This window comes from Pezoporus wallicus, unplaced genomic scaffold (genome assembly GCF_028554395.1).
Source record: "Pezoporus wallicus isolate ANWC-B61680 ecotype Strahan unplaced genomic scaffold, APGP_CSIRO_Pwel_v1 contig_14789, whole genome shotgun sequence".
Classification (NCBI taxonomy): domain Eukaryota; kingdom Metazoa; phylum Chordata; class Aves; order Psittaciformes; family Psittacidae; genus Pezoporus; species Pezoporus wallicus.
Genome location: NW_026642978.1, coordinates 102,480 through 114,746, shown reverse-complemented (window position 1 = coordinate 114,746; position 12,267 = coordinate 102,480). Strand labels below are relative to the sequence as shown.

At 52.9% G+C, this 12,267-nt stretch overlaps 1 protein-coding gene across 6 annotated transcripts in view; it reads right to left on the bottom strand.

Annotated features, from left to right (window-relative positions):
* Positions 1 to 6,526: 6,526 nt before the first annotated feature.
* The window catches only part of SGSM2 (small G protein signaling modulator 2), a 43,985-nt gene continuing 38,244 nt past the window's right edge, over positions 6,527 to 12,267 (bottom strand). For 5 of the 6 annotated variants that reach the window (XM_057396468.1, XM_057396470.1, XM_057396472.1 and 2 more), the window contains 6 exons: positions 11,527 to 11,651; positions 10,612 to 10,694; positions 10,071 to 10,180; positions 9,344 to 9,440; positions 8,072 to 8,239; positions 6,527 to 7,168 (listed from right to left, as the gene is read on the bottom strand). In XM_057396468.1, coding sequence (XP_057252451.1) covers positions 7,080 to 7,168; positions 8,072 to 8,239; positions 9,344 to 9,440; positions 10,071 to 10,180; positions 10,612 to 10,694; positions 11,527 to 11,651 — 672 coding nt within the window. In that variant the 3' untranslated portion in view covers positions 6,527 to 7,079. The remainder of the gene's footprint in view (positions 7,169 to 8,071; positions 8,240 to 9,343; positions 9,441 to 10,070; positions 10,181 to 10,611; positions 10,695 to 11,526; positions 11,652 to 12,267) is intronic. The other variant, XM_057396471.1, reaches the window with a different exon arrangement.

The window sequence follows — 12,267 nt, the reverse complement described above, 5'->3', positions numbered from 1 at the left end:
ACCCTCTCCATCCCGTCCGGTGGTTAGGTCAGATCGCACTGGAGTCACAAGGAAGGATGTGTGGTACTTGCAGCCTGCCTGAGTGGGTGCTTTAGGACATGTTCCATTGCTGGCTGCTTGGTCCTTGCACTGTTCGGTGTGTAGTGAGTCCTGCTCTTAATGATCTCTGCTCCGTCTTCCCAAATCCCAGCACTCCACAGTCCTCAGCGCAGGCAGAATTCCTGCTGTAGCCAGTGGCCACTTCCATGGGCAGGATGAGGATGGTGCCTGCTGGGGGCTGCCCTGGAACGCTCTGGAAGTGCTGCCCATGCAGAGGAGGAGGAGGCTGGGCTGAGCAGGCACTCGCCTCCCTGTGCTGCGTCTTCCTTTGGGCCATGATCCGCCATGGGAAAACCTGCTCCGTAGCCTGCCTGGAGTGCTGCCAGCAGGACTTGGGCCTGGTTGTGGACTCGGAGGACGGTGCTGGAGGTGTCGTTCAGGAGCTCCCCGGTTCCACAGCACCCGTGCTGTGGTTGAACTGTGCTGGAGGCAGGGTGATTCCTCCAAGCAGAGGTCAGACGTGGCTGAGAACTGCATCAGATTCAGTCATAAAGCCCTGGGTGCTCCCAAGTTAACACTTTCCTTTTTCCCTTGCATCCTTGAGTGTTCCTGGCACCGTTTCCACAGCAGAGCGGACAAACCTGTAAGGATTCCTTATCCTTGAACCACACTGAACCAGGGTTGTTTCACTGGGTGGTGGCACTCTGGGATGGCAGCATCGTCTCCTTGTACTCGCAGGTGCTTTCCTGAGGACGTTGTGTTCTGTGTGCCGGTACCTTGGAGATCAGCGTTCGGGACCAGGACAGTTGCTGCTCATCAGAAACTCTTGAACACTGAGTATTTGCAACAGGATCATCTCCCTTCGTAGGAGAGCCGCGTGGCTTTGCCTCCTGCAGCAGCTTTAGGATGGGGAGGAAGCATCTTTCTGCCTTCTTCACTCTTCCAACTGACAACACCATTGTGGAGGCGGGAGGTTTCTGGTCAAGAGTGGCTGAGCTCATTGAAGGAGAAAAGCCCTGGATTGGGAAGTGGGGCTCGGCACACGAGCATTGGCCGAGGGCCCCTCCATGCGCCCATGTCCCACACTGACAGGACCTGCAGGGTCAGCCCATGTGGGTTGGTCCAGCTCTTCTAAAGCAGTTTTGCAACAATAGCTCACTTTGTGTGTTGAAAACTCTGCTCCCACCTCAACCCCGTTGGCTTCTTATTCCTGTATCTTCTTCTGCCATAGCCAGGCACAGAGCTGCTCTGTTTTCCACAATCCTTTTTACAGGATGGAGAGAGGAGTTCCCGTTTGCCGGCAAATGAGCTTCCAGGTGGATTTTATTTAATGGCCTTGGCTGTAAGGATGCTGCTGACCTCATCTTCTGCTCCCTTGTGGTTTAAAGGTACCAGTGTCACTGCCCTGCTCATCCATGTTCCACATCTTTGCCAGTTTTTCTCTCCCTGAGGAGTTCTGTGATGCTGTCTTGTCCAGCCTCCTACCTTGAACACATCTTGTCCTGCTTGGCCAGCCCTCAGCTGGTTTGGACGTCTTGGGTCCCCCTGTTCTCTTCTGCCTTTTCCGTGGCCACCACAAGTGTTTCCTTGGGGATTTTCTGTTGTTTTAAGCAAACTTCTCTGTTCTGTGGGGAAGGAGCCAAGTGCAGCTCTTCCGTGCCCACGTCTGTCACTGCTGCTCAGAACTTCAGCTTTACACTGACGCTCATGTTCAGCACTGTATAACAAGGGGCACTTTACAAATGTCTCCTCCTTTGACATGTTTTCCCTATGGAGAAAGCTATATATAAAAATACATATATATGTACACTTTGGGATTCACAAGATCTAATTTGTCCCAAAAAATCAATAAATACAAAGTTTACAAGAAATCTTTCCTGTTGAACAGTGTCAGCTGTCGGTAACCACGCCACAGAGCTGGTAGATGGGTTTCTATGGAGCAGGTTCAGGAAGATGCTCCTGTCCCATCAGGGCTGTCTCCGTGGCTGCAGTTAGTGGAGATGCTCCCCCTGGGTCCTTCTCTCCGTGCTTCCTGACCTCGCAGCCTCCGTGCTCCTGAGCTTTGTGTTGCGCTGCCGACAGCTCCATCAGCTCCATCAGCTTGAACCTTCCTCCAGCAGCACCGTGTGCGCGTGGAACAGACCCGGCACATCCCTGGGAGTGGTCCCCGCGCAGCGACGGGTGCAGGGGACGATGCCCTCATGCTTCCAGAGCCAGGTTTTGACCAAACCCCCTTCTCGTGTGGTGGTGTTTGATGGAGAGGCCCCCGTGGGAAGGACTCGTGGCTTTGTCTGAAGGGCGTTCAGCAGTGAGGGGAGGGGATGAGAGCGCGGGGAGGAGCGGGGCTGCGCTTGGCTGGACCAGGTGGAGGAAGGAGCCCCATTGCTCAGCCTGGGCTTCCGGGTCACTGTGGGCTCAGACAGGAGAAGGTCGGTGGCCAAGGGGAGGTTCTGATGCCCGTGGTGCTGCCGGGGTTCCCACTGTCCCCAGTGGGTCCCAGGGTCCCTGCACAGCCCCGTGGTGAGTGGGTCCCTGCTCTGCCCACCCGGGGGCTGTGTGCGGGGTGGGGGACACCGGGAGAGTGGGGCTGGAGCCAAACCGGTGCCATGGGGGCTCTGCACGTGTGTGCGTGGTGGTGCTGGGGTTAGATGGTGGGTATCAGGCAAGGAGGGCTCAGGTCTGAGCTGGGTTTGTGCTGGGGCACAGAGCTGGATGGGGCGATGCCCTCCTGCTCTTCTAGAGCTGTGCAGAGTCAGTTCATGCGGGTGGGGATTCCCTGCATCCCACTGGAGCTGTGTGGGTCCAGGCTGCTGCTGGGGGTAAGTTTGTCTCTTTTTTTTTTTTTTTGTTTTAATTAAAAGTGGCCTTCTCTGACAAAAGAACAAACAAAATCTTGTACAATGCCTTTGGTGGTTTAGGTGCAGCTCAGGCTCTTGCTGCTCATGGTGGTCCCTGTGCACGCCTCTTGATGCGCGTGTAGAAGTTCGCTGCAAGGCTGTCTCGTCTCTGGTGTCCGTGCGTTGCCTGTGTCCGCTCTGGACGCGTTTCACCCTGAGCGCTGATTGCATGAACCAGAAATCCCAGTGTGGCCGTGGTGCGAGGGGCGCGGGTCGGATTCCTCACCCGCCCCGCAGGGGTCACGGCCTGCTTCTGCTGCAGGTGAGGATGAGACCCATCAGTTGGCACCCTCCTTGCGCGGTGGCAGGGACTTGAGTGTGCTGGGGCCCTCCCTGGCTGCTGGCGCCTCCTCTGCGCTCGTGTTCTCATGGTGGGCACCGGCTGCGGTGCTGCTCCGGGCTGGGCACTGGGACCCTATGGGCAGTGCCCGCGATGCCAACGGCAGCACAGCCCGGTGGTGCCCAGAGCCCAGTGCCCGGCCCTTGCCCACGCACTGGAACCGTGCGGTCCCGGGGGGGTGTCTGGGCTGTGCTCAGAGCGCTCTTTGCATCCACCCAGTGATTTGCCTGCATCCGGTCAAGCACCAGCCGAGGCATCGCTGGGTGAGGAGTGTGGTGGGAGCGGGTCCCCCCATGCCTCTCGCTGCCGGGAGCCCCCCGTCCTGGCTAAAAGCGTTTGCAGTAGGGATGTTTGAAGATGCTGGTTGTAAGGTCATGGATTGCCTCAGTGGTGAGGATGTGGCACTGACTGAAACACTGAAACACCTCAGCCTACGCTGTAAAGATTTTGATGTGTTTGGGTACATCTGCTCTGTGAAAAAAAAAAACCACTAATTTTGTACATACTGTGTTTTTACTATTCAGCTGTACTGTACTGGCTCTTCATGCTCCAGAGTTTAGGTATCCAACATGAATAATACCCATGTAATAAGCACTTGCCTGAAGTAAACACAAAACTGAAATAAACATGCACTGAAAGCTGAACCAGGAGTCTGCATCTTCCTCCCTGTGCTCTGCATGCAGCTCCTTCGCTCTCACTGTGACTTCCTCCACTCTCCCTCCAGCCCTGTTACCGACCACCAGGTCGGGAGGACCCTAAGGACTGATGGGAACTCGGGTGTTGGATGCGGTGCTTGTGCCCTGCTCATGGTGCTCAGGTGAGGCTCCCCCCGCCCCAGGATGGCGCTGGTGTCACCCCTGCGGCACCAGCCCCTCTTGGGTCCTTCCTCCATGGTGGACGCGCTGGGCGGGGGGTCACAGGGCCCTCCCCTGTACGATGAGGAGCTGGACACGGAGCCTGGCCCAGCCTTCACCTAACTCGGTCTAAATGCTCTCTTCTGCAGGTGCTGGAGCTGAATCCCAGCGTCTCCCGGTGTCCGTGCCTCTGGAACGTGGCCGCAGAGCCCGGTAAGAGTTTGGGCAGCTCCAACCTCTGTGGTGGCAGCAGGGCTCCTGTGCAGGGTGGGGGGGCTGAGTACTGTGAGCATCCTCTGGGCACTGGTGAGGGCTTCAGAGCCACCACGGCTGCACCCGGGAAGGGTTTTGGGGTGTTGGGCTCCCCCCGTGTCCAGGTTAGTGCTGGAGCAGGGCGGTGGCTGCAGTTTTTACCAGTTCATCCTCAGCTTCCTCCCACAGGACCCCCCCCGGTCCCCCAGATCTCAGTTAAACCCATTTGAGTTGAAGCTCTGTGCCTGCTCCTTCCCCGGGGCTGAGGCAGCCACAGGCCAGGCCTCTGAGGATGCACAGCTTCAGCCTGCCCTTGAGTCCCCCAGGGGCCACGTGCAGGGCGCTGGTGATGACCCGCTTGGTAGAGCAGCCCCTGCCCTGGCTGCGTGTTGCAATCTCTTCCCAGCCAGCCCCAGCCTTGGGACTCCCTGTTCCGTCCCTGTTCCTGCCTTGGAGGGAGAGGAACCACTTCCACCGAGCACCATGGAATGCTGCGACCATAAAGGATTTATTCATCTGTTACATTAAACATAACTAAGGGAGCAGCGAAGAGCAGAGCCTGCCCCCAACAGAAATAAATAATACACACCAGTGAGAGGTACAGCTGGACAGAAAGTTGTAACAAATACAGTGCAGTTCACAGGGATCCCTTTGCTGTGGGGTAACCAGAGCTGGCTCGCACATTCCCACCGCAGGGAAGCAGGGCAGGGCTCTCTGTCACATCCCCTCCTGGGGCTCTGGCGGTTGGAGGGTGCCTCACTTGTGTCATTTAACAAACCCCATCTCACTTTCCAGACAGACACAACTCGAAGCGCGTTGGAGCCCTCGCAGCAGCCAGGATCCGGCCCCCTGCACAGGCTGACCCTGTCAGAGCCAGGATGATCCCAGCCAGAGCATCCCTCGTTCCCAACACAGGCACTGGAGCTTATCCTGACTCTTTACCTCCTGCAGCTCCCACTGTTGGGATTTCAGCACTGCTGGGAAGGGGATTCCCTTCCCAAAGCCACCTGCGCAGCACCACAGGGGCTCATCCTTCCCGCTCCTGTTCCCTGATCCCGGAGAACTCCAGGCTCAGCCTGGAGGCTGCTCCAGCCACGGGGAGCCTCAGGTTTGATGTTTGGTTTTCTCCCTCAGGGCTTTGAGCCTGGGCTCAGGGGGTTTGGCATGGGTTGGCCGTTCTGGCCCTTTCAAGATGCCTTCAAGCCAAACCATTGTGTGAGCAGGACAAGCCCAGCGCTGCGTTCTCTGTGGGGCTCAGTGGCAGGCACCTGTGTCCCGTCTGCTCCCCAGGAGAAAAGAAAACACATGAAAAACCCCAGAAGAGCAGAAACACAAAGAGTCAAATTTCCCCCCCCCTAAATCACTGAGGTTCCAAGGGCAGGGCTGGGGACTTTGGGATACTTGAAGTGCTTCCCCTGGTTTCCTGGGAGCACAGGGTGCGAGCCCTGTGAGCTCCGCAGCTGACCTGGAAACTCCACGCACCCGGGGACAGCAAACAGCAGATTTGTGATGACTGATGCGGGGTGAGGGGGTGCTGGGACAGCACCAGGCCTGCAGGTACCTGACAGGCACCTCTGCTCTCTCTGCAGGACACGGCCGCTGCTGCGGGCTGCGTGTGGCCAGGCAGGGGATGGAGCAGCACAGAAGGTCCATGGGGCGTGGGGATGCTCTGCAGACCAGCACCTGCTGCAGCAGCAGGGCCGGATCCTGTGCAACGCTTCCACGCTTCATCAGCAGGAGCAGGGAGCGCCCGGGTGGTGGTGGCAGAGCCCAAGGGAAGTTCCTCCAGGAAAGCTCTGCAGAGCAGGGGGAGGTGGAGAGCAGCACACAAGTTGTCCCCTGGAGGGGGCCAGGCTCTGCTCTGGTCTAAGGTAGGGTCTGAGCTTCGTGTGCTCTGCACAGACACCAGGGGTGTGGGAGCTGCTGCCACGAGCAGGGATGCAGCCGTTCTGGGTGCTGAGCTGGGCAGGTACCGTCCTCTGGGGACAGGCACAGAGGGAGTTTGCAAAGCAAAATGAAGGCGAGTGTAGGCCATGGAGAGTCAACAGCGTGACTGAGGCAGCAGAGGCTGGGTGATGATTTTAGCTTATGGTGCCACATCTGCACTGCTTGTGTTAACCATGTTATGTAGTTAAGGCCATTCTCCAGCTGGTACCCTTACTTTAATCGCTGCTAAATACTCTGCTAAATACAAAGCCAACTGTTTTAGCAGCAGGAGCTCATACACATTCTCTTCCCTGTTCAAGACACAGACAACGAGTCCACCAAGCACTCCTCCAAGGACCCAAGTGCAACACTTGAGTGATGCTGGATCCAGCCATACCCCCCAGAAGGTTCTGGCACAGCACCCAACGTGCATCCAGGCTTTAAAGGTGCAGTAAGTCAAAATACAAATGTTGTAGTATGTCAGATCCCCCCTTTTCGTATCCCAAATGTGGACAGGCGGTCTTACAGAGGGGAGCAAGAGAATGCAAAAAGATCTTGTCTAGAAATACAAAGTGAGTGTAACGGGGAGCTATCAAACACGAACCTTGTCTGGTGGAGGAAAGTTCTGGCTTTACAAGTCCGTTACAAAGCTCTTTGATATCTGTTACATTACATGGAAGATGCAGTTAAAACCCCATTTTGCAGTTGCAGTGCAAGAAGTGCTCTGTCCCACAGCTCCCAGTGAGGCCCACGGTGACAGCCTGCTCCTTGTCACTTGTTTTCTATCAGTGTCTGCACTTTGTAGACCAGGTCTCTGGCTATCCTCAGGATTTCCTCAGCATTGTGGTGCTCTGCCATTTCTGAAAGACACAGACAAACACTCTTAAATGCCAGCAGCACTGATACATGCCCTGGCATTGATGCTAAGGTACCATTAGCATGAATTCCTTACTTTGTGTGATGTTAGCAGCAGCCCAAAAGCAGTGCAGGGGGTTAGGTTTGGAGCATTAAAATATAGAGTAACGAATGAGTCTCCTGGTGCTGTAGGCCCTGACATCAAGATCTAACACTTCTGGTGTCAATTCTTGTGTTGCAGAGATTCCTGTGACCCTGGCATGTTGGGACTGCACCTCGTGTGCCTGTGAGCAGCCCTCTGGGGGTCTCAACCTGTGAAGCTGAACCCATCCGGATCCTGGTAGCTCTCCCAGCAGGAACTGCTGCTGGAGTGTCGGGGATGCAGGTGGTAAGTACTGTTGGAAGGGCTTTCTGTACATGGAGGGATGTGCCCACGTGGTTCCACATCTGCACTCTGCAGCTTGGTCAGATCAGAGAGCAGCTCTGGGCTGCCTCAGACCCTCAGTTCATTCAGTTTAGGCAGGGACTGGGTTTGTTGGTTGGGTTTTTTGAGGGAACGTTCATGTACAGCTTTGCAATAAGGGGCTGAGGCAAAACCAGAACCAAATCTGGGGCTTCTGCAGCACATGGCTGCAGCTGAAGGCCACAGCATTGGTCATGGGGGGAGTTACTGTCCTTACACACAATTGTTTCCAAACCTTTTAAATACCCAGTCGGATGTTTGGGAACCATGTGAAAGGCTGGGCCCTTCATGTACATGAAGGGGTGAGAGATTCAGAGCTTAAAATGACCAGGGGCTTGTCATGAGAGCAAGAACATGGCCCAAGTGCAGACAGTCCGAGTGAGGGAGAAGGAACAAACTCTCATCACTTGCTTTTTATCAAAATAGCTCTCTTAAAGCCTCTTACCATTAAAGAACTTGATGATATCGGTGAAGTCCATGTTGTTATCACGGATAATCTCTCGATAAACTTCCACAAGTGCTAAGGCAATGAAAAGGACAAAATGTTCTGAAGAGATGTGCTTTGCTGCCCAAATAACTTCCCACACTGTAAATACATCCTCGTACAACAATTCTGAATGGGAATAAACATTACAAGAGCAGCTGATTATTCACATTGACCATTTCCCCTTCTCTAACTAACGTCTTACAGGCCTTACAGACAGGCATGAATAGTACTTGATGATTCCTTTTCCTCTCCCCCAGCCAACTCCTGTCACTACTTGTGCAAGTCTGGCAACAGAATTGGGTTTCAAGGAAAACTGAGAAAGGATCCAGGTGTGATGGTGCAAACTCAACCCCAGGAAGATGCCTGAAGTGCAGTAAGACGTGAGAGCAGCACAGGTAGGCCCACTGGTTCTAGGGATAGCAGATGTGTGTAACTGGGCCTACACATGCCACAATTCAGATATGGCACATGGAAGCTTCATTTTCTTGAACAATACAGGCTCATCTTCTGCCCAGTCTGTGACAATGAGGCTTGGAGGTTGGGATGTAGGGAACAGGCCATGCCCCGTAAAGGAGAAGGGGGAGGGTTTACTATTCACTTAAGAGTGACAGTCACTCCCCTCCATCAGATAGTTGCTTATAATAAATATCTGATGGCTGTGTATCATCTCCCTCTCTCACCTTGTGCTTTAGGGTACTTGAGAGGGCTGTTGGGTTTGATTCTTGCAGGTGAGTCCCTAATTCCAAGGAGCTGCTGACTTTGCCTGGCAGCAAGATGGGTCCTCGATTACAAGGAACAGCTTCTGTTGGAGTGGGTGCAGGTGAGTGTGCTTGTGCAAGGCTCCTGAAATCCTGGAGTGCTCCCACAGTCCATAAAACACCTCACTCAGCAAAGTACAACAGGTCTTGAGCTACTGCTCCTTGTTATGAAATGGTGGCAAAGCTTACAAGGGAGCATGATCAACTTGGGATCACCTACTTGAGCAAACAGGCATTTGCACTGAGCAGAAACCTGGCTCCAACCCCGTTATTAGGAATTTACAACACCCTTTTCTAAGCTTTGACTTCATTCCAGTGCCAGTTTGTCTCTGAAAGTTCCCTTAACGTTCCTGTCTACAGTCTCTCCTCTGTCCCTAGCTGCTACTCACCAGCCAGACATTTAGACCAACCAACACACAGAACTGTTCACAGTTTTGCACAACCCTAAGCTACAGGCAGAGAACATTATTACCTCTTTTAAAGTCAAGCAGGAACCAGCGATAGCAGAAGTAAAAGTGAGTGTAATCTCCATTCTGGTGCATCAGCTCAAAAAGCTCCGAGTCTAGAATCTAAAATGCAAAACCATCACTGTCAGTACCTGGTCTGAGGTGGCAGCCAGGGTCAGAGGTGGTGGAGGCTGCTCTTTATCCCCATTCCTGTTAGTGCAGCTCTTGGCACAGATACATCCTTTTACATTGTGTTTGCAAAATGCCTGTGATGGGGGTGCCCTGACACAGGCTGATGGGTGAAGAGTTATGCTGTGCAGTTATGAGGTGACAACAGTCACTCCTGATGTGATTTTAAAGGTCCAAACAGTGAGTTACAAATCCTACTGACTTCTAACAAGTGGCAAATAGTTGAATTTGCTGGAAGAGAGACAGGAGCTGGACTGAGCCACACGCAGCAGTCACTGCACTGTGTAGCTGCTGTACTGGAGGCAGATGTTTGGGGTTGGTTTTGGTTGTCAGAGTAAGATGCACTGAGCTGCTGTAATACATGCTCTTCACTGTGACAGCAAATGCTGTTCCCTGAGTGACAGGAATCAGTTGGGGGTTGCATGAAACAATTCTTGTCCTGTCCAGCTCTCAGGCAGCAGATGACAAGGAGCCATTGGAGTTCCTGCCCTTCATGGTGGCATCAGGCTCATGCTGAGCCTCTGCCACAGCCCCATCTTCCACAGAAGATTTAAAAGGACTTGCCTGGATCAGGGACCGCATGTTGGCGAAGTGCGTGTCCATAGCACCTCCATTGGGGAAGTTCTGGCTCATCCTCTTCATCAGGTGGCTGAAGCAGCTGTAAGCCAGCTGATCTGCAGGCACAACACAAAACACTCAGTGCTGCCAATTGTGAGACTTCCCTGAGCCAAACATCAACCTGCAGGGCCGGGAAAACCAGGGTTTTCCCCTTTGCTCTTCCCTAATCCCATCACCATGGATTCAGATGTAACAGAAGATGGTACCTGACTCGGGGCCATTTTTACTAGTGGTGTTTCAGAAGAACCCACCTTGCAGTTATTTTTCAGTGTCAGCAACTGCTGCTTTGAAAAATCTAATGGAATTTCATCTGGAGCCTGTGAGTGAGCAGGGAATGCCCAAGACACTGGTGTTAGCCCTTTCAGCAGGTTTGATTCTGCTGGGGAGCTGGCCCTGGTTAACTCCTATAGCTGCTTGTGACCCAGCATTTCTAAGGACAGACCTCCCTTAAGAGACAAATAATGTAACACAATAAACCCCTTCCTACCATTGTCAAGGATAACCATCAAAGGAGCCAGGAGGTCACACATGCCTTGGACATAACCGACTTCTAGGTGCTCCCAAACGTAACTGCACAAAGAAAACACAGGAGATAACAGGATTAAAAATCCTCTTGCTGCATGGTGGCCCCAAAAATGTGTCTTGCACCTAAAATACGACTCCTGTTGGAAGCTTTTAAGTGTCTTGTTCTGGATGCTAGAAAAGATAAAGCTAGAAGCCCACAGAGAGCTGCAACAATTCAAATCTTCCAACGTACCAGCATAAAATGACAAGTATTCCTGTTGCTTTATGCTTGTTTGGTTGGTTTGTTCCCCAGGAAGATTCCTAAAGGCTTTGTAACCAACCCATGATGAAGACAGAGCAGCATGTGAGACAGGAAGAGCTCCTGGAATATGACTCCTGCTGAAGGCTCTGCATGTGTTGTGAAGGAACAAAAGGCTGTGATCAGTTCTCTACTCCCAGGATGCATTCATCTGGACTTTTTCTCCCTCTGTTCCTCCACAGCTGAATAACAAAGTCTGATTTGATTGTGTGCGATCACATCTCAAGCAGCTGTTGAATGTGTGGCTCTGAGAACTTTCTGGCCCTTCCCATTCCAGGGTATTCCACAGCCTGCATTGGTTTCTGCTCGGATGCAGAGAACCAGGCCCTGCACGCAGGGCTCACTTAGCAGTAGTCTGGGAAAACCCAGCTGCAACAGCAGCCTATGGGGAAAAGCCCCGAGTTTTAGAGGGGTGGGGTTGGGGTTTTGTGGCTTTTGTTCCCCCCCCAGGCTCCTCCTTCCTGCAGAGTTCTTTAGTTCATTGCTGAGAACTCTTACACAGACTCTTCTTGCCTGTCGTTATAGTTTATGGACTGTGACAGGGCTGTGGAGAGCAGTTCCCTTCCCAAGCTGCCCTACCTGCACATGACATTTCGGAGTTTCTCCAGGTTATCAGCAGTAAAATACCAGTAATTCCGGTCACACCTCTGGACATCTTTGTCAATTCGGTGCAAATTTAAGGCAACAGTGTCCAATAGCTCTATCTGGAAGAGAAGGGTTTTAGTTAGATCTGCTGCCATTAGAGCATGCCAGGATTTGTGCAGATTCCTCTCAGAATCAACACAGAAATGGTACAATTAAACCCTGGGCACACAAGAACACTGAAATAGTTGATTACTGTCAAGAATCCCAAGTACAATGCACACTCCCTGGTAAATGCTCCAAGCCTGTCCTGTTTCCAAAGGGTTCTTTCCAGTTGAACGACTTCAGCAGAGAGAGGCCAAAACCTCAACTACAAATCTGTTGACAGCAACACTAATGGGTGGTGGAGCTCTGAACCTAGATTTAGATTGTGGCTCCATTTGATTCAATGTGGGGTTTAGCTTGAATTAAATGACACCGAAATCCTACATATGCTGTGTCACCCCCAGCCCATGCACAGCTTTAGCTGCTAGAACTGTACCTCCCACCAAGAAAAGACCCAAGTTTTTCTTGCTGTCCTACTTCCAATCTAGCTCTGAATCCAGATGAAGAAATTTGGATGCAAAACTCCTCAGCTCTGGTCCCACCACCTGCAGTTCTAGTTTGGGATTGTCTCATTCCATCCTATCTGAAAACGTACGAGTCCGTGCTGGAAAAGCAGTGCTTTACTGAGGTAGC